The sequence below is a fragment of the Camelus bactrianus genome, chromosome 6, assembly GCF_048773025.1.
Source record: "Camelus bactrianus isolate YW-2024 breed Bactrian camel chromosome 6, ASM4877302v1, whole genome shotgun sequence".
Classification (NCBI taxonomy): Eukaryota; Metazoa; Chordata; class Mammalia; order Artiodactyla; family Camelidae; genus Camelus; species Camelus bactrianus.
Genome location: NC_133544.1, coordinates 42758529 through 42778576, shown reverse-complemented (window position 1 = coordinate 42778576; position 20048 = coordinate 42758529). Strand labels below are relative to the sequence as shown.

Here is a 20048-nt window from a genome sequence, read left to right as displayed (position 1 = left end):
AATCAAAATTATGACAAGTCAACTGGAGGTGATCAGTTTAGGAAGGGAAGTCCTGCTTCAAGTTTCAGTGGCATAGATTTCAGGTGGAACCTTATCAGAGAACAATGGCTCTGCAGCCTCAGAGGTCCCAGGACATCTGGATATGGAGGAAAGGAAATAAATGCATTGCCTTGTTCAATAAATAGACCACAGGACTGTATGGAAAGAGGAGACAGAAGATATAATTCCTTCTAATGATTTTAATGATCATCTACATGTAAACAGGTATCACCTAGGAGTTGTAATTGGAGGGTCAACTTGAGGTCATTATACCACTTAGGAACTTACTTTGTCATTTAAATTTTTTTCCAAATTAAAATAATATATCTTAACATATTAACAGTGGAGTAAAATCTCACAAGTTTAAGCAAACCATTCTTCAAAGGGCTTCTAGCGACAAGAATGATTCTTCCTGGGGACATTTGTTCTTAACTACCATATAACAACTATTCTTTGGACTCTGCTTCATTATCTACCCAATCAGTCTTCATTTTCCCTTTGTTCATGTTTCAAGAACATCTAAATTTCATCGATTTTAAAACTGAAGAGTAGGATCACAAGGTGGTTTTAACTTGAATCATACAATGTCTTACAATGTCTCTGATAAGAAACTCAAGTTTCCTGCATAGATGTAGGTATAATTAAAAGATTAACTGAAATACATGGTGTCATGTGTAATTAAAACATGTGAACTTCATTTATATGTCCTCAGTGGATACACTTTAAAAGGCCAAGAAGACAGAAAAAAGTCTGACCAATCACTCATCTTCATATGTCCCAAATTTAAACAAATAAGCAAACAAAAAAAGCAACGTGAGAGAGAAAGAGAGAGAAGGAAGGAACCTAGAAACACTTGCATGTGTCTAAATCTATTTCTCAATGTGCTGAGAATTATTTTTACTTTTTCCTTATTTACCCCAAAGCGATGTTGCATATAAAAGGAAATATAACAAAATTATAGACTCATTAGAAAAGGCTAAGGCTGATGTTTCAGAACTAATTTTATACTGGGTATTATATCATTACCCTTTTTCACTTTATTAGGTATAAAATAAATGGTCTACAAGAATCCAAAGTATTTTCAAATTAGTTATCTCTTGTGTTTTGGAAATGGACAGCATGACAGTTCCTGGGCTGAACTTGGAGAGAGAACATTTTATTAAAACCCCTGGCATTGGAGCTACAATAGTTATCTTAATCTTAACACCATGATGATCATTCCTGGATAGCTTTATTTTTCTTAAACAACTAGTTTCCCCCGACCTGAACAGAATTCTAGCACTCAGCATCCTGTTAGCCTGTAAAACCAAGCTTCAGGCTAAGAGTTCTCCTCTTAGATACAGGGGGGTAGCTGTTTTTACTGACTTCCTTGGGGTCTGGCAGAGCCTCAGCTCAAAATTAAATTCTGCCACAGTGGCTTGTGATACCCAAATTTTCAAATGTCTGACTTTTTAAAGGCCATTCTAGCTCCAATTAGAGCTCATATTTTTCTCATTTGTTTACCTTTTTCTTTAATCCTTCAGATTGTGAATACTCCTAACCCTCCAGAATTCCTCTGTGAGAGTTCACAGGAGAGTGGTGAGGATGTGGGGGAGAGTAAAGGAGGTTGGCCTCCCACCCCAGACCTGGAAACATTGTTGAGGGCCAGACTGTAGGGAGAGGCTTACATGTGTTCACCTGCTTAATTTTTACCATGACCCCACTGACCCCACGAGGTATTACTATCTATCTGGAGACAAGGAAACTGAAACACAGGAAGGGTTCACAGCTGGGCAGGGGCTGAGTTGGGTCTCGATGCCAAGCCAACTGGCTCTAGGGGTCTTGTGTTTACCTTGCCTCTCCATCCCGGGGGTCAGTAATAGTAAACAAGAGGGAAGGTGCAGGCCTAATTTCAAGAGGAATGTTCCTTTTTGATTCCTACAATGTGAACGATAAAGCTTCTCAAGAATTGCTGGTCTAGACGAATGACATATTTCACCTTCAGAGCTATGGTGGCCGGGAACGCAGTTTTGCTCCATCAACTTCTCTGAAGGTTCCTTGTGGACAGTCATTCCTTTTTATGGTGGTCAAACAATACAAATGGCTTTTGAGGAAAGTTTTGATTTTAGAGGGACGACAGGTGGTTTCTGGAAAGCTATTCCCAGTACCCTCCTAAGGATAAACGTGAACACAGGCTTTGAGGACACGAACTCCAGGCTCCCAGATCATGATACAGATACCACGTGAGTTTGCGTGTGTGCTCATCACTGCCAAATCTCTGGGCACTCTTTCTCCATGATTTATGGGGGGGGGGGGGTCTGTTCAGATCACACTGTCCTTGTCTATGTCCTTGGTGCATAATCAGGGCTCTTAAGATTCAGAATGAGTTAATGAAGATAAATGTGTCCTTAGGTGGGTAGAGGCACTCAAGGGATTAACAGTCAGCAGTCTTTGTGCTAAAAAGGCTTGATGGACTACTGGGTCAGTGTTTCATCTTGGGTCACAGTGAACACATTAGTGTTTCATTTCAGCACTGACTCATGAACCTTGGGATCCTTTGTGTACTTAGACAATTCTGGGGTAATATTTTTCTGGGAGAGGGTCGGTATCTGAAATATATTCTGAGCCAAGAAGCAGACCTGGGTTGGACTGGAAAAAAATATTAAAATTTCATTCCCATGACCTGGTAAGAATTGACAATAGCAATTTAGAATTCAGGAAAAATGTTTTTATTACTCCGTAATAAAAACAGAAAACAAGGTTTAATCAGTTGTTTTTCTACAAAAGAAAAGCTTGAGAGATCAACCACTACTCCCAATAGTCTGGAAAGAGGGTAAGATGATTTTCTAATCAAAATGTAACCAGAAAACATGTCATTACAATTTAGGGATGTTTGAACAAAGAGGGTGCCAGCATTTGCCACTCAGATCTCAGCTGCTTGAGGGTGATGGTGAAACAAAAAGAGCAGATCAGTTAAATCCTTAGCTAATAAGAGAATAATTTTAGGCAATGCATTTTAGCTGAGCAGCAGCTGGCCTAAGCGGAAGTATTTAAAAACCAACAACAGACCTATCTTCTTTGATATTTTTAAAAAAGGCATCTGAGATGAAATTTCAAAACCAGAGAGATGCTCAAATTTTGAGTCAGAAAGTAAACAGATATTTTAGTTGTAGGTCTGAGTCATGGCTTTAAATGCATATTTCAAATAGTTGAAAATATTTTAAACTTTCTACTAATCCACATATTTAGCACAATTAGAAAACATACATTGAAACTAACATGTTAGTCTCACGATGGTCAGATTAACACAATTCCAAATGTCACTTAAATTTTGGCCACTTGTACATGGATATGGGGGTGCAAATTCTTGAGATATTTTTACTGACAAGCAGTAAAAACACAATTTATTAAACTGTGAATATCCTAAGAAAATAAAAAGACCAACACTCCACCAGGCACAGTTGTGTATACGCTAACAGATACCAAAGGGGCCAGTAGGAGAAGTCTTAACTACAGCCAATCAAGTTCTACTGTGTCATGACCTTATGGCTTTTTTTCTGCCATCAAAAGCATGACAGATGAAAATTATTCAGATTCTAAGGAGGACTGGGCTCTCACTGAATTAACTAAGCTTAATGAGCACAAAGCAAAGCACATGAATTAAATCTGCAGGATACTTATCAGAAGTAAATTAAATGTTAAAAAGAAAAGGAAAATGGAATAATCCAGTCTCATACCAAATGGCCTTATAGTATACATATAATATAGCTTTATATATACATAGTTATATTAACTTCATACATAACTGTTCTGGATAATTTTGGGTTCCAGGTGAATTTTTGCTGTGAGAGTGTTCTGTGTTTGGCCTTGAGCATGGGTAGCATCCTCTGCTGTGTGTACAGCCATGTCCACACTTCCTTCTGTGTACAGACATAAATGGCCAAGCAAGGATGCTTTAGGAATGCGGTCTGTGCCTGCAGTTCCCACACCAGATGAAGGGCCTGTTCACTCCAATACAATTGTTAGCATCATGCAAGCCGGCAGGCCTGGGCTCCGCTATGGCAGATGGACATGACTCAAAAAGGATGGGGAGGAGAGGGCTCTCCACTGATTAAACCATCTGAAAGCCCGTAGGCTTCTGCCCTCTACCGGCCCCTCCTCCTGCCTCATCACTAAGGCTAATTGGGTTGGCTCATTTTTTTTTCTCTCTCTTCCACCAAAAGCCTTTCCACTGCTCTCTTGTGACACATTTTCTCCTCTGAGCTACTTGAGACATGACCTTTCAATGATTCAACTTGGTTGAAAGAACTGGATATAAAGAGAGGTTGATCAAGGGGACTTTACCTCGGGCTCTGTACACTCCTTGGATGGTGACACTTCATAGGCTACCATGAAGGGGTTAAAGAACAATTTAGTAAAAGCCTGAAAGAACTGCTGCAACAAAAATTTCAATTTCTTCAATTTAAGAGAAGACTTCAGTTGTTCCCTAAAGAAGCCCCTTAGTAAGGCACTAACTTTATAGCACACACTGGAAGTTGTAGATGGGTTCTGGAATCACGCCCCCTGGGTATGAATCCTGGGCCTGCCGCTCATGAGCTGGGTGAGCTTAGGCAAGTAACCCAGTCTTCCTGTGCCCCAGTTTCCTCAGCTGCCTAACAGGGTTATGAGAATAAAATGAGTTACTTTCTGGAAAGTACTTGGGAGTACTTCTGACCTAGTGAGCAGTCAATAAATGCTAAATATTTTTATTACTACAGTGAAGCATTTTTATTTACAATCTATACACAACTTACTTTGAAAGTTAATTAAGGCATCATCCTAAAGCAATTCATACTAAATAAAAAATGAGAAAACTGAAAATAAAACAGGGCAAAAATTCATTAAAAGGATGAGAGAAGGACATGTACCAGGGACAGGGATAAATGTAACTGCATGATGTACATAGCCCTAACGCTCACTGGGTTACACGGTTCTCTATGTCTGATAAAAAGATGCGTGTAGATTTTTCTTAAGAAACAAACATTTTAAAGCACTGAATTCTCAGTCATTTATTACATGGATGCTTAAATTGGGGGAAGCAAAGGGCAAATCAAATTTCTTCAGTTTTAAAAAAGATCAGAAAGAATGACAAAATTACAGAGGTGGAGGACAGATCAGTGGTTGCCAGGGGCTGGGGCGGGGTGTGGGTGCGACTACACAGGGGCAGCATGAGGGAGATCTTTCTGGTGATGGAGTAGAGCTGTGTCTCAGCTACAGAGGTGGTTACACTCGATAGCACAGACCTCTACACACACATTGTACTGATGTCAGTTTCCTGGCTTTGCTATTCTATAATAGTTATGCCACATGAAACCACTAATGGACATTGGAAACAGGGTACAGGGGACCTCTCCTTACTATTGTTGCAATGTCCTGTGAATACATAATCATTTCAACATAAAAAGTTAAAAAAATCTGAAATATTTTTCAAATGAGATATTACTTACGCTGCCATAAAAATACCATAACCATTTCATGATTAGCGTGAATTTTTACTTTTCTTTGAGAGTCATTTTCCTTAAGGTAATTTTAAGTATTTGTACTTCCCCTCAGCCACCTGAAAATCTCTAAGAGATCCTGCCATATCCCTTAACCACACAGACCAAAAGTTAACGTTGATTTCACATTTCCACTTTCCTTCTGTGCCCAGGCTCTCATTTTCCTGACCAGCACAGGCAAATCGACTGTGATCCTCTCAAATGCCCCCAAATCCACGCTCCACTGTTCACTATCTCTGTCCCTGTGGAAGCAGTTTCAATTCTGAACTCCTTTGATTTTTATCAAGACATCTGGGTTACTGTCTGCAACAAGATTTTATGCACAGTGATGCGCTCTTTCTTTCTTTCTCCTTATCTCTTTTTACGTCAGCTGTTCTCTGATACTGAGCATGTGACATCTCTAAGACCCTCAAAGAGGCGAGCATTGAGCTGATCTGGATTTGTCTGATTCTGAGAGGCAGGTCACACGGCTACAAGTTATGTTTCCAATTCATGATAAGACAGGAGCCATTCCACATTTTTGTAACCTTAACCAGAGGGGGGTGTGTGTGTGTGTGTTTGTGTGTGTGTTGACTTTCCCACCTGTCACGTGATTTATAAACCTAGCGGCTGCCTTGTGTTTGCTGCAGTCTGGCAAGCTGCCTTTATGGTGGCAGTCTTTATGCTGGCAGCACCAGGATCCGCTCAGGGTGTGGCTATGACGGTGGGGGCTGGGTGTGGGGGGTGGGGGTGGTAGTGGGGTGAGGGAGACCCAAGCACGCACCTTTCATCTGCACAAAGTCAAGCTGGTGGATGGACTGCAGCAGAGGGCTGTTGTCCAGACTCAGGTCGAAGTCTGTGGTCATCCTGGGAGTGAGCGTGCCTTTCCCCCACTGATCCTCCGTCAGGTGCACTCTCCTTATGAGGGCGTCAGAAATCTATCACATCAAAGACCACAGCCTAAGCAGTACAACCCCACACTGGACACAGATCACTGCTCCTCAGCTCCGGGAGCACACCACCAGCCACCACGGGACTAATACCCTTCCCGTTTCTGTGCAGGAAGCCAGGAGCCTGTTATGACAAGGATGCCTTATGACTTATTACGAAAATATAAATACTCCATGAGTCAGAGTGGGCACTATAAATAATTAGTGGTTGTTAATTGCTCTAATATATGATATATGATCTGTATATATGATCACGCTATTTATGGCTGATCAAATAGAAGCCAATAACATTAAATAATGATATGTTGGCGATCCGTTAAGTCTACTGGAACCAACAACCCTAAGTTTCTGATATGAGCTGTGGGTATATCCTGTTAAGACTTAGAAATGAGTTTTATTAAATAGATTAGGGAGGCTGTACATGATAATCTATAAAATAGAATTTCTTTACACTTTACATGCATCATCTTCATGTATCATTTTATTCTTTGGTAAAGCACTTTTTCATTTCTTATATTTAATCCCCCTCTGTCATTCTTGTCCAGCTTGGCAGAATTAGAATTAGAAGGGAATCTACATGTTCCTTAATAAAAGGTCCTTGAATCATTGGGATCAAAAGTTAAGTAAAATTCAGCTGACATCATAGCATCTCACTAAAACAGCACGGAAGAAATCATGAGACACCCAAGGAATGAAAGAAACTTCACTTTATTTGGGAAGAAACTGACTTACTGGCCAGAAGGAGGTGTCAAGGAGGTAGAAACCTTGTATGATTAGACATTTCTAGCTGACAAAACTGTCCAAGATATTAGTAAAAGGGCCCAATTCTGAAGCAAGGCAATAACTCTGCTTCGGAAAAACTTGCAGGGAATTATGTTTTCAGGATCAAACATGAACAAACCAAAATTTAAAAAGCCCATACGCTTCTCAGTCTTGTGGCACATGGGAGCAGAGACTTCTGGGGAGTCAGTGAAGTGTCCTAGGCACCCACATACACACGTCAGCACCAAGGTGGGTTCTGTTATGGGGGGACCTGTGCCCAGCCAGGGCTATTGGGGGCCTGGCCTTGGTGTCATAGACTCAGCCTCCCAGGACATTGAGAATCTGAAGCAGAAACTAGTTGACACTTACCTGCAAAAAGCCACTGGGATCATTTTCCTTAATCACCTCCAGGCAGTACTCCATGAGACCTGTGGTCTGGCGCAATTTCACCGTGCAGTGAGAGATCTGATCTCGAACCACCTGGGATGGATAAGACAACAGAACGGTCCAAAATGGCAGAAGGTACAAAAGAAGCAAACTGGGATTTTGGAAAACTTCAAACCAGAATCCAAAAGCATTACGGAATGGTATTATATTTATGAGGATACTCTGTGGCAGTGCCTGCTATGGGCAATGGCTCTGGAGGACAGGTAGGATAATGGCTCTTACAGGGACTTGGACCAACTGAATTTATCAGAACAATACTAGTTGTTGGAACCCTGGGAAGCTGGTTACCTTGGCACCTCAAGGGACACCTTCCACAGGTCTCCCTCACTGCCCTCCGCTGGGAGCTGCTCTAAGCAGGAGGTTGTGGAGCACGGGTAAAGGAGCTGAGTGGCCTGAGGGGAGCGGCAGCTTCTGCTCCGTGACACAGTTGCCCATCTTCTCCTGCCCTCTAATTGTCCTTTCTAAAGAGCAAATGTCACCATCTGAACCCAGTTCCTTTCTTCTTCTGTTTCTCTTTTCCCTGGGTGGGTGGTGGGGTAGGGCTAGAGGTGGAACTTGCTGAAAGACAATGAGCTAATGACAAGAAATAAGCCAGAGAAGGACTATGCAGAAGCAAGTTTTAAAAATAATTCATTTAGAATCACTCACTGCCTCACTTTGCAAAATAGTTTTAAAGGCTATTTGCCCAGCTATGAGTCTGCCTTAACCTAGAGAGGCATCTCTCTGAATGTGCAGTTTCTGCCTCTAGGAAGCTGTCTTTCCCCAGTGTCAAGCACATGACAGATCTTAAAAAGTTTCCTTCTTTAGAAATGTTCATCTTCTGTGTCCTCTGCTCAGTGACCCAAATCCTGAAGCGGTTTTTGAAGCACAGAGTTGACCAAGGGTTTTCTAGGAACCTCAATTACTCATCCTCTGTATTTATAGTACTTTGCAAAAGCCTCAAAAATAACCAGCATTCTGGATTTTATGGATAATAACTGAAAGGAGTTTTAATAATAATTATTTGGAAACTTTTCAGTTTTGTTCCTAGGGAACTGCAAATCAAGTTTTCAGTTTTGATTATAAATTTATTTTCCATGAAAGATTATTATGCCTACTTTCAAAACCAATAGGAAAATAGACCCCAAAAAAAGCAAATTGCCTCACCACTCCAATGCAAAATTTTAAAACATTTTGATATTTCCTTTTAGTTTTTTTCCTTGAGCTAGATTTAGTTATAGTTGCAATTACAGTATGTGACAATTTTACCTCCTTCCCACTTAACACCATATTATAGGCATTTCTGTGTTGCCACCATCAATAAATGTTACTGGGTACATAAATATCCCATTGAGTGGGTTATCATAATTTATTTAACCTATTTTTTGACATTTTAAGTTCTTCCTAATTTTTGGACAGCTCATTCATTATTGCTGATCTTCCTTTCTAATTTTTTATTGTGATAAAACATACATAGCATAAACCTTACCATTTTAACAATTGTTAACTGAACAATTCTGTGGCATTAAATACATCACACTGTTGTGCAACCATCACCATCAACCTTCTCCAGTACTTTTTCTTCTTCCCAAACTGAAGCTCTGTGCCCGTTAAATGATAACTCTACATTCACCCCTCTTCCCAGCCCCTGGAAACCACTGTTCTACTTTCTGCCTCTGTGAATCAACTACTTGAGGTAACTCATATAAGTGGAATTATACAGGATTTGTCTTTTTGGGACTGGCTTATTTCACTTATATAGTATCTTCAAGGTTTATCCATGTTGTAGCTTGTGTCAAAATTTCCCTCTTTTTAAGACTGAATAATATTCCATTATACACATACACACACACACACACATATATATATATCATATTTTGTTTATCCCTTTACCCATTGATGGACACTTGAGTTGCTTCCAGCTTTTGTGTTGTGAATAAAGCTGTTATAAACATGAGAAGACAAATATCTCTGCGAGTCCCTTTTGCTTTTTTTGGTATATACCCTGAAGTGGAATTTCTGGCTCATATGGTGATTCTATTGTAATTTTCTTTGAGAAATCATCATACTATTTTCCACAGCAGTTGTACCAGTTACATTCCCACCAAAAATGCACAAAGTTCCCAATTTCTCTACATTCTCACTAAACACCTATTGTCTGGTTTTTTTTTAAATAATAATACCATCCTAATGGGTGTGAAGTGGTTCTCATTGTGGTTTTGATTTGCATTTTCCTAATGACTAATAATCCGGAGCATCTTTTCATGTGCTTATTGGCCATTTGTGTATCTTATCTGGAGAAAAGTCTATCCAAGTTCTTTGTCCATTTTTAATTTAAATTGGGTTTTTTTGTTTTCTTTTGATGCACAAAATTTATAAATTTTCATGAAGTCCAATTTGTCTGCTTATTTTGTTGTTGCCTGTGCCTTTGATGTCATATCCAAGAAATCATTGCCAAACCCAGTGTCATGAAGCATTTGCCCTATGTTTTCATCTAAGAGTTTTATAGTTTCAATTCTTACATTTAAGTCTTTGATATACTTTGGGTTAATTTTTGTACATGGCTTTAGGTAACTGTCCAACTTTGTTCTTTTACATGTGGATAGCCAGTTTCCCCAGCATCACTGGTTACAAAACTTCCCTTTCCCATTGAATGCTCTTAGAACCCTTGTCAAAAATCATTTGGCTATATATGTGAGAGTTTATTTCCAGGCTCTATTCAATTTTTAGTAGTCTTTGTGTCAATCTTTATGCCAGTACTATGTTTTGTAGCTTTGTAGTAGTTTTATAATCAGGAAGTATGAGAACTCCAATTTTGCCCTTCTTTTTCAAGATTGTTTTGACTATTTGGAGTCTCCTAAAATTTTGACAGATGACTTGTTATTGCTTTTTAACTTTTAATATAATTAAAATAAAATAAAATATAGAAATAAAAAATCTCTTTATTAGAATTGGTGAAAGAAACCAACTTTGATGTGAAGATTGTTTTGTGCTTTTGATTGGGGGGAAATTAAATTTTACAATTCACTGGTTGATGTCTTTTCTTCTGACATCTAGTATGTTTCTGTCAAATCACCACCACTGTTTGTTGGTCTGGGCTCAAGAAATGCAAATGATTATATTTTTATTTTAATTTTATTACTTTACTTTAAAATAAGAAAGTAAAGAAAGGTTAAGGTTCTGCTTCTTGGGGAGAAAAAAAATACCCACAACTAAAATACTTAAAAATGCAAGACAGGTGACCTACAGCTAATATGCTATTCCTCTCTGCTATATGAGGTTAGACTAAACTGTTCCCAGAAAATGTCTCTATATTTCAGTAGCCAGTGTGTTAAGTGCTGCTAGGTAGCAGAAACCTCATCAGTCACCACCCACTATCCAGATGGCCTCTGCCCTAAGACTGCAGAACTGACTGGTAGTGAAAGTCTGAATAACGAGCACGGACTGGATCTGAGCACTGTAACCCAGAGTGAGTCTGTTCTTGAGGCAAAACAGACCGAACTGTGTTTATTTTCCAGAACATTCAGCTCAGTGATAATTTTATAACCTAAATGTGCTGAAATAAGTACATTACTCAGGCCTCAAGAAATTCTATGTCTGCCTCTATAAATTTCCTTCTCAAGCAAGGTTTATTTGGTGCCAAAGGAGCTGTGGGAGTGTTGGGGTGCTCCAGCTACTCTTAAGAAGCTTCATTGTTGCACTGCCAAAGAGTCTGTGAGTCTCGGGGTGTTTGCCATTGGCTCCTGTATTCCATGGCTCAAGTCTCTTGGAAGGACTCAATATCCTGAGTTTCTGGCTCTCAACTCCCACTGTTACTATGTTGGTCCATTTTTAAAACATTTTAATCAACCATTTCACAATGATCACAGTAGCCTGTGATAAAAATCACTGCTGAAACTTAAATAGTTGGGGTCCCAGAGAAGCATTTTTTGGTGCTTTGTAATTAACTTTGTTTCTCAATTAATCTAGCAAGATTTCCCATCTTATGGAAATCAGCCAGATAATTAAATCTTTTAAGAGCATAAATTTTTTTTCTCTGAGTGTCTTTATCAGCTTTCTTACTTGCTACCTTCTTCACTCTGTGTTATCTACCACTTTTTAATTATTATTTATTTCTACATTATATTTTTTTTAATGAAAAACAATTCTTAGGAAGCCAGGCCATGTCACTTTTTCTTTGACTTCCACATTTCTGTGCAGTGGCTCTGATGCTCTGGAGAAACTCCTGACACTATGTTTGTAGCTGGCTGGATTTAAGGAATTTCTTTTTCTTTCCTTAAGAAGGAAATGTACAAGTTGCAAGAGTGACATAAATAGGAACTGGGAAACAATATTCCAGTTTTCATGTGCATTAAAGCCTCAACCAGCTCTCAGGGAACAAGGAATTAATCTGTGGTCCACAGTTAGACCACAGATTAGAGAAGGCTTTCACAATTTTATCAGTAGTCACCATCTGTTCTGGACGGCAAGTCCTACTGATCACTTGAAGAGTTCGATTTTGTTGAATGGTACATTTATAAAGGTCATATCTTGGGTCAGGATATGACACTGTACCTGTTCAGAAAAGGAGAATTTGAGAGCAGACTTTTGTGTCCCTCTGAATGCTTAGACTTTTTTAGTAGCCGAGAGCAACCCATGACAACTTATATAACACAAATGTAAAATGTTGTTCTGTCTATCCACAGTACATTTCCCACCCCATATCCTGCCACTCAGCTCATGTGATACAAAGACCAGCAAAAACTGAGCTTAATTAAGGGGAATTTCATTATTTTATCTAATTTTGACCTTGACACCTCCATCCACCTCTCCATCTTTCATGTATGTAGCTCTTTAAATTTTTTCCTTTAATTCTTCTTTTTAATAAATACTTTTTCTCGTAGTACTCTCTCTCATCATGTGGTCTGGAGGGATATCCCTAGTGATATTTTAGTCTAAGTAAATAGTAACAGAAATATAATCTATACATTTCGATTGCCATTTAAAACAATTTCCCCTAAGTATAAGGCAATCCTTTTTTTTTTTTTTTCCTATTTAAGGTACAAGTACAATCAAGATATAAGCTTGAAGAATTTATTCTTCCCAGTCCCTTTGGTCAGTGGGGGTGGTTTCTTCTGTGTGTCCCATCATGTCCTGAAGCAAGATGACAAACTGATGCTTGTGAGTTATAGGTTCATCTACGAGAATAAATAATTCTCTTCCTTTTCTCCTAGAGTAGAATATTATCTCCTATATTATCATTACATTCACTGAAACTTAGAGGCATTTAAATGAAGGAAGAGCATTTTAATTTAATCACATGCCACCATTCTCCCACATGGTTTATGGAAATATGACAAATATTTCCCCCATTCTCTTGATACCACCTTCTGTACTAGTGTTATTAATTTAACCACATTGGCAACTAATCATTTCAAAGACAAGTCTGAGGCCTGGAGTTTTTAATCAAGAAATGGATTCTGTAGGCTTATTAAATAAACAAAACACATACCTGTTTATTTTAAGGAAGGCTTGAGATTTTAACAACTTCCTATCTCAGAAGTGTGAATGCCATCAATAACCTTATCAATAAACACTGAGTGGAATACCAAAGCATGTTCTTAGTGTCTAGAATACTGTATCCTTGTACAGAGAAGTTAATGAAGGAAGAAATGCAAGCCATATGGAGAGGTAAGCATCCTGGTGTGGTCCTATTCACACAGGAGAGCATTAACCATCTATAGTGTTCTGCAATGAAAGTGATGCAGCCAGTATGGTGTTTTGTAGGGTGTGAGGTATGACGGATACTCCACCATCTTCAGAGTATGTGTTAAGTGCCTTCTGGAGCTAAGGAGTGCCACTCATGTCTAGGTTTAGGCAAAGGCCGTTAAAGAAGTTCTGTGACTGCCCCTCATTGGCACTGCCAGAGTGGGTAGAGGGTGTTCAAAGGTATGTCCCCTAAACTTGGTGAGCTCCAGCTGCATGTGGTGACATCCTGGTGGTTCCACGGGCATCTTGGGCACTCTCTTCCTTACAGGTCTCTTTGACCTTTGCTCCTACATGGTGGGAAGCAGAGCACCACAGAATTTGACAAATGCATTCACCATTAATGGTGGGCTCGTTATCAATAACAACTGTGGTTAAATGATTAGAGTTGGCCCCCTAAAGACTTTGGGTGAGGGCAAAGGTTTCAAGTGTTCCAATGTGCCTAATGTTTTCAAATGTCTTCATTGTAGTGGACTAACAGGATTCCTTGCTAGTAGTTTTATTGAAATTGAGTGGATTATTGACTTTTTCCCCCTAGTTTATCGTTTTCCTTTCTAGTAAGGACTGTAATCATCAAATCCTACCCAATTATTTTTAAATTCTTGGTGACCTTATGCAGGCCCTTCCCTCCTCCTTCATTCCCTCCCTCCCCTCCCTTCCTTCCATCTTCCTTTTCTTCTTTCCTCTCTTTCTCTAAATCTGAATCAAAGGATTATTTGTCTATTATGCAAAGCACTGGCAAAATGACTTAAGTAAGCAATTTGACACGCCAATAACATCCCTAGTGTAAATTTGTACTCTGAACATATGGATATATAATTAATTTTTATGCTAACATATGGGAACAAACAGGCAATACATGGTAAATAATGACAAAGATACTGATGACAGTAATAATAATGTTTCTAACAAAACCCAACGGTATACTTGGATTCAGAATCAAGTATTCTATAGAAACCTACAGTTGTGACGTGGAGGCCCTCTGTAAAAGTAAAAGCTCTGTAAATCAGGAAGCTTAATCACTATCCTTCAGCATTCTCACTGAGTAATTTCGTTGGTATGTTAATTTACCAACCACATATGGAAATTAAAGATTAGAGTTTTTCAGAATATTTCTGAATAATTATGACAATTTTTTTTTCTTTCGGAGGATCTTAGAGTTGAAAGAGAACCAAGAAAACACGTATCACCTTGTACCATTCAACACATGAGTTCATTCTAAACTGTTGGGGAGAGAACACATTTAAGATGATTGTAGAATTCTTTTAAATTCTGCATGTTTCATAAAAAAGAAATCTCAGATATTTCTTTGGGCTTACCAAGAGAAGAATGACATTTGTAAAGTTCCTGAAAAAACTGTAGATCTCAATAATTATAAGTGTTGTCGCAAATTCTCTGTGGCGATCACAGATAGTAGGATATTTTAAGGCCTTACTCAGCAAAGGAAGACCTGGGGAGGATGTGAACAAAACATACAGTTTGGACAAGAAACCTGGGGACCCAGGTGACTCTGCTGACGGTGCAGGTGTTGCCCAGTAGTGCCAAATGTGACTTAGAAACATTTTTTGAAAGCTCAAAAGCATTTTTCCCCTCCAGTAGCTTTCTGACATTTGATTAATTCACTACATCCTGAAAATAGATATTTGGCCCCCAGTGTTTTTTTAAACCACAGAAGGGTATTCACTGTAATTTACATTTCAAACAGTGTTCCTAAAATATGGTCACATCTGCATAAGCCTCAAAGCCTTTTTTTCAGCTTTTAAAAATAGCTCACCAAACTTGGTGCACCACTTTATGTGATGATCATTTATAAACTCGAGCCACTAAAGCAAGTTCTAGGGTCAGGGACAATCGCACTAGTACATGGGCTAATTCTACAATATGAACCTGGTAGTAGGGAGCATGAGTCCCTGGGGCATATCCTCAGTGTGCTGAGTGAAACCATATTTCCAGTCTTTCAATGATAAGAACAGTAATAAAGCTAATATCTTGAGTACTGTACTAAAGGCCTTTACAAGGCCCTATGAGGGGACAACTGCTTTGAGCCTCATATGACACTCAGGTAAAAGAAACTGAGTCACAGACTTGTCCATGGTTAGAGATCTAGTAAGTGAAGTTTTCCTCACACCTTGTTCTCTATGACCCAGGATCTGGACTCCTCACTCAGCTCCATCTCGCTTCAGAACCAGAACTGTTCAATCTGCTCAAGCAATCAGTGCTTTCAGAGAGGGGCATGAGTAGATAGATTATAAAGACTGCCTTTATGCACACTTGCTTTCCAGCACCCCTGGCCTTTCGGACTGCTCAAGAAGAGAAAGTTGCCAGAAAAACACACACACAACTCTCCTCTTTGTCAGCAAAAAGCAGGCCCCCAGAGAACTCTGCCAAAGGGAAGCGGAAGACCATAAGATTATCCCCGGCCGACTCTGAGTGATGCGTTAGCCAACAATGACAGAAAGAAGTACTGTGCTTGGCAAGTGATGTCTACAAAAGGCCAGTCTTTTCTCACAAATCTGAGTAGCAACTGACGAGTGACAAGAAAGGGACAAGGCAGGAGGAGAAAAGCAGAGGGAGGGAGACATGGAGACTGGCATCAGCAGTCACAGTGTTGGCCTTGCTGGCTGTTTTTAGAAGTGGTGACAAATACAATTGGCTCAAAACAGCAGAGAAACAAATCGCTGGAGACAGAAGACAAAACAGCTTCGCTGCTGTGGGGGACGACTGGCCACCTGTCTCTCGTTTCCGTAGCCCTCTGGGATCTGGGGCAGGGAACTCCACCCTGGGCTAGTGAGGAATGAGGGCAGGCAGCTGCCTCTGTTCAGCAGCCCTGGAGCACAGCAGTGTGCCCAGTGGGGGCGGGACACCAGCACCGATGGACCATCACTGGACACGGAGTCCCTGTGCATTCTGTGCTGTCTCCATCTGCGCCCACCGGCAGGCCCAGAACTGATTTCCGCTCGGTCCCATCCTGCAGAGGCAGCACTAAGGAAGGAGAACTGGGGGGCTTTCATGCCCCTTTGCACTTTGTGATGCTCTAAATGATGTTCTCTCAATCCTGATACCCTCATCCATCCACATTGCTGTCCTTCCACCTCTCCGGTATAAGAAACCTGGAGTCACCACTATAGTCACCTATGGCAGACTGTTTACCATGCTCTGTTAAAGATGCCAGGAAAGTGTCTGCAACATTTCACAAAAGAGATGTCCATTAAGGAAAAAGTTGAAATTTATGGCTACATACTAAAATGGCTGGTCCACTATTTAGGGGGGAAATCCCAGCTGTCCAGCCCATTACCTGAAGGAAGACAACTGTGGTTTTATCTTAGATACTCTGTGTGGTTCAAATGACATTTTAAGTTTCACCATACCAATAAAAGTTCTGGGTTCCAAATGGTGCTAAAATGAAGGGCTATAGCGATCATCTTTTTGGCAACGTCAGAGGAAGTGATGGAAACAGAAAGCATCCATTGGTCCTCATGGCCAGCTGGATGCAGCAAGGCCAGGGTGCACCATGCTGCTCACTATCGTCTTCCCTCGCAGCCCTGCCCATCCCCGCAGGCAAGGACATCAGCCACCCCAACACACGCCTCCCAAAGTTTGGGCTCCTTCCGTGCCAGCTTTGCAGGAGGCGCTCTGTGACCCTTTCAGTTGGAAGTAACTTTCCCCACCTCAGAACTTCCATGACATGGGCCACCTTCACCTGGAAACTCACTCTCAACCTATGTTGGAGTCAGTTGTGGGGATGACTTATCTCCTCCATGGCACTGTAAGCCCATAGGGGCAGGACTCATCCTGAGTCACCCTCGTGTCCCTCTCCCCCGCCCCCCTGCCCAGCACTCAGCTCCTAGCAGGTGTGCATTAGGTAGGTGCTGCCTGACTGGTGAAAGGATGAGACTGGGAACATGCCTTCTCTCTGTTCCGTACTACCAGCCAGAGGCAGCAGAGTGCCACGGTCCAGATTCTGGGCTCTGAAGCCAGGTTACCAGGACCAGAATTCTGGATCCTTGGACCAGTTCTTAATATCATGGTGCCAAGGTTTCCTCATTTCTAGAATGTGGATAGTAGCAATAATAACCTTGTAGAGCTGTTGTGAGGAACAGAGGAGTTGATCCCTGTCATACAATTTGTATAGTGCTGTGTCAAAGCAAGTATCCCTAAATGTTAGCTATTGCTGTCACAAAAGCCAGGGCCTGGTCACAAAGGATGCTCGTTCTGTGTTCTACCTGGGTAGCTACAGAATCACATTTCACAGCACTTCTAGATTTTAATTCAGATTGAAAAATGATGACTCCAGAAAATTTTTCATTCAGGCCTAGCCCATCTTGGATGGAAATGCCTGTGGATTTAAATCCATTTCCCATGTTGCTGCAGCTAAATGTATAAGATTAATATCCACATGGGAAAACCTTCAGGGAACTTTCTGGGTAAAAAATAGTATCTTTAACTGATAGGCATAAGTAGACTAGATAAACAAGATTATACTCTATAGCACAGGGAAATATATACAAGATCTTGTGGTAGCTCACAGCGAAAAAGAATGTGACAATGAATATATGTATGTTCATATATAACTGAAAAATTGTGCTCTACACTGGAAATTGACACAACATTGTAAACTGACTATAACTCAATAAAAAAAAGTTAAAAAAATAGTATCTTTAATACTGCCCCCACTTCTCTCCCTTACATTTTAGGAATTACCACATACGTTATCACGAAACACAGTCCAGTGGTCCTTTATGGAATTCAAAAGCAAATAACTTGATCACAGACACTAAAGGACTGGAGCCTGGAAACTGATGAGCTAGAGGAAGTCATCTAAGTAAAACCTGCCATCTTTCAGCACTTTGTGAATCATGCAAGACACAGGGCAGTGGGGGTGCCTCCCTAGGAAACCCAGTGCTTTCCAGATACCTGCAGCTCAGGGTGAAGGCTCCACGAGGCTGGGGTTGGTGGGGTGCCCCTCAGGGGCTTGTGTTCATTCTAAGATGAACCTGAGAGGGTCTTCCAATTAGACTCGCTCCCAGGAAACAGTCATGGTCTCTCTGGAAGGAGTAGTAAGATCCCCAGCCTTGGTTCGCCAACCAAGCCAACAGGCTGAGGCTCTCTGAACATTGGAGCCTTGGATACTTTTCTCTCCTAACTCCTGGTTCAGGTTCCAACTTTAAGATGTGCAATGTTTTTACCAAGGAATCGGCTGTGTCACTTTTTGATCCAACTGTGCTGTTGCTGTTGCATCGGGAGCACTCGAAGAGACGTGGCCCTGATACAGCACCAGCGAGGTCAGGCCAGCCAACTTCATTGGAGGGCACAATCCTTGCGAGCCCTCTCACTTGGACCCTGTTGTCATAACTCAGCCTCCAGCCTGCCTCCATCCCACCGGCCCCCTCACAGTGACAGATGGGTAAGTCATAGAGGCAGGAGAGAAAGATTTATATTTCAGCCGCATTATTGCCCTGGCTTTGGGGAAGAAAGAAGCAGGTGTGTGGATCTAAATGTGTTCTTTGGAGCTGTAGGTGGGGAGCAGACAAGGGAACCTCAAGGAGGAAGCTGGAGTCAGGATTTTCTTTGCCTTTGGAGAGACCTGTTAAGCATCCCTGGGAAAAGGTTTCTCTTCCATACTGCCTGGTCCCCATCTTCCTGGCACAGTTCCCTGGGCCCTGGGTCCTGGTGTGTGGTGAGCACAGGTTAAGGACTGGTAACTCTGCTGCTCAGGGCTCAGCACTGGGAGTCCTGCTGCAGGTCTTGCCCAGGTCTCATGCCCCAGTTAGCAACTGGCTTCTTGCCTTGTTCCTAGTAACCATGAACTGGGTACCAGTCCTGCTCAAAGCTTCCCTGCCACCAAGCTTTAACCCCAAATTTTGTAAGCTGTGTTCTCTCAGTTCTTCATTTTGAAATTCTTGACTCTTTCACTGGAATCCCATTCTTTTAGAAATGGGACCTTCTCTTGCTCTTCAGGGACTAAAGCCTGTTCTACACGTGCTGGGGAAATCTGCCACTTCCTGGGCTGTTCTCCAGACACCAGCTCCCCTGAGGCTGTGTCGGATCACTGTTGCCCACTCTTGAAGCTCCCTGATGCCGACTGCCTGACCTCACTGGAGAGCCTACCGTCAGACCTCGCTCCTCCCTCCACCCACCACCACCCTGAGGCTTGCTGGCCCTGTAGGTGGCCGTCTCCCCATGGCCTGCTTCTTGCTTCCTTCTGCTGGGTGCTGCCCATCTATCCAGCCTGCTCTCATGGGTAGTTGCCCTCCAAGGGGGCAATGAATGGGGTGTCAGATGTCTCCAGTGTCTCCAGGAGGACCAGTCCTTCTGCCAATAGGTCCCCAAACTCGTAATCAATTGATACTACTGTGTGAGGAGCAAAGTCTCTACAGCTGTTCAATTGCACAGTTTGCTTTAGAAGTTAAGACAAATCTTGTTTGTTTTCTGGAAGGTACAGATTCAATTTCCCATTTCAAAAATATATTCGCCTCTGCATGGTCGTCCTGGCCAGTCTGTCTAAAACTTCAACCCCCATCCCTAGTATTCCCCATCTGCTTTTCCTTATTTTTTTCCTTAGCACTTTTTACTAACATACTGCAAATTTTACTTACTGTTTATCCCTTCTGGTGGAGTATAAGCCTGAGGA

General features: G+C 41.2%; 1 protein-coding gene across 10 annotated transcripts in view; it reads right to left on the bottom strand.

Annotated features, from left to right (window-relative positions):
* TRIM9 (tripartite motif containing 9) overlaps positions 1–20048 on the bottom strand; it is a 104673-nt gene that overhangs the window by 26319 nt on the left and 58306 nt on the right. For all 10 annotated transcript variants that reach the window (XM_045504297.2, XM_045504299.2, XM_045504296.2 and 7 more), the window contains exons 4-5: positions 7616–7726; positions 6319–6472 (exon numbers count right to left, since the gene is read on the bottom strand). In XM_045504297.2, coding sequence (XP_045360253.2) covers positions 6319–6472; positions 7616–7726 — 265 coding nt within the window. The remainder of the gene's footprint in view (positions 1–6318; positions 6473–7615; positions 7727–20048) is intronic.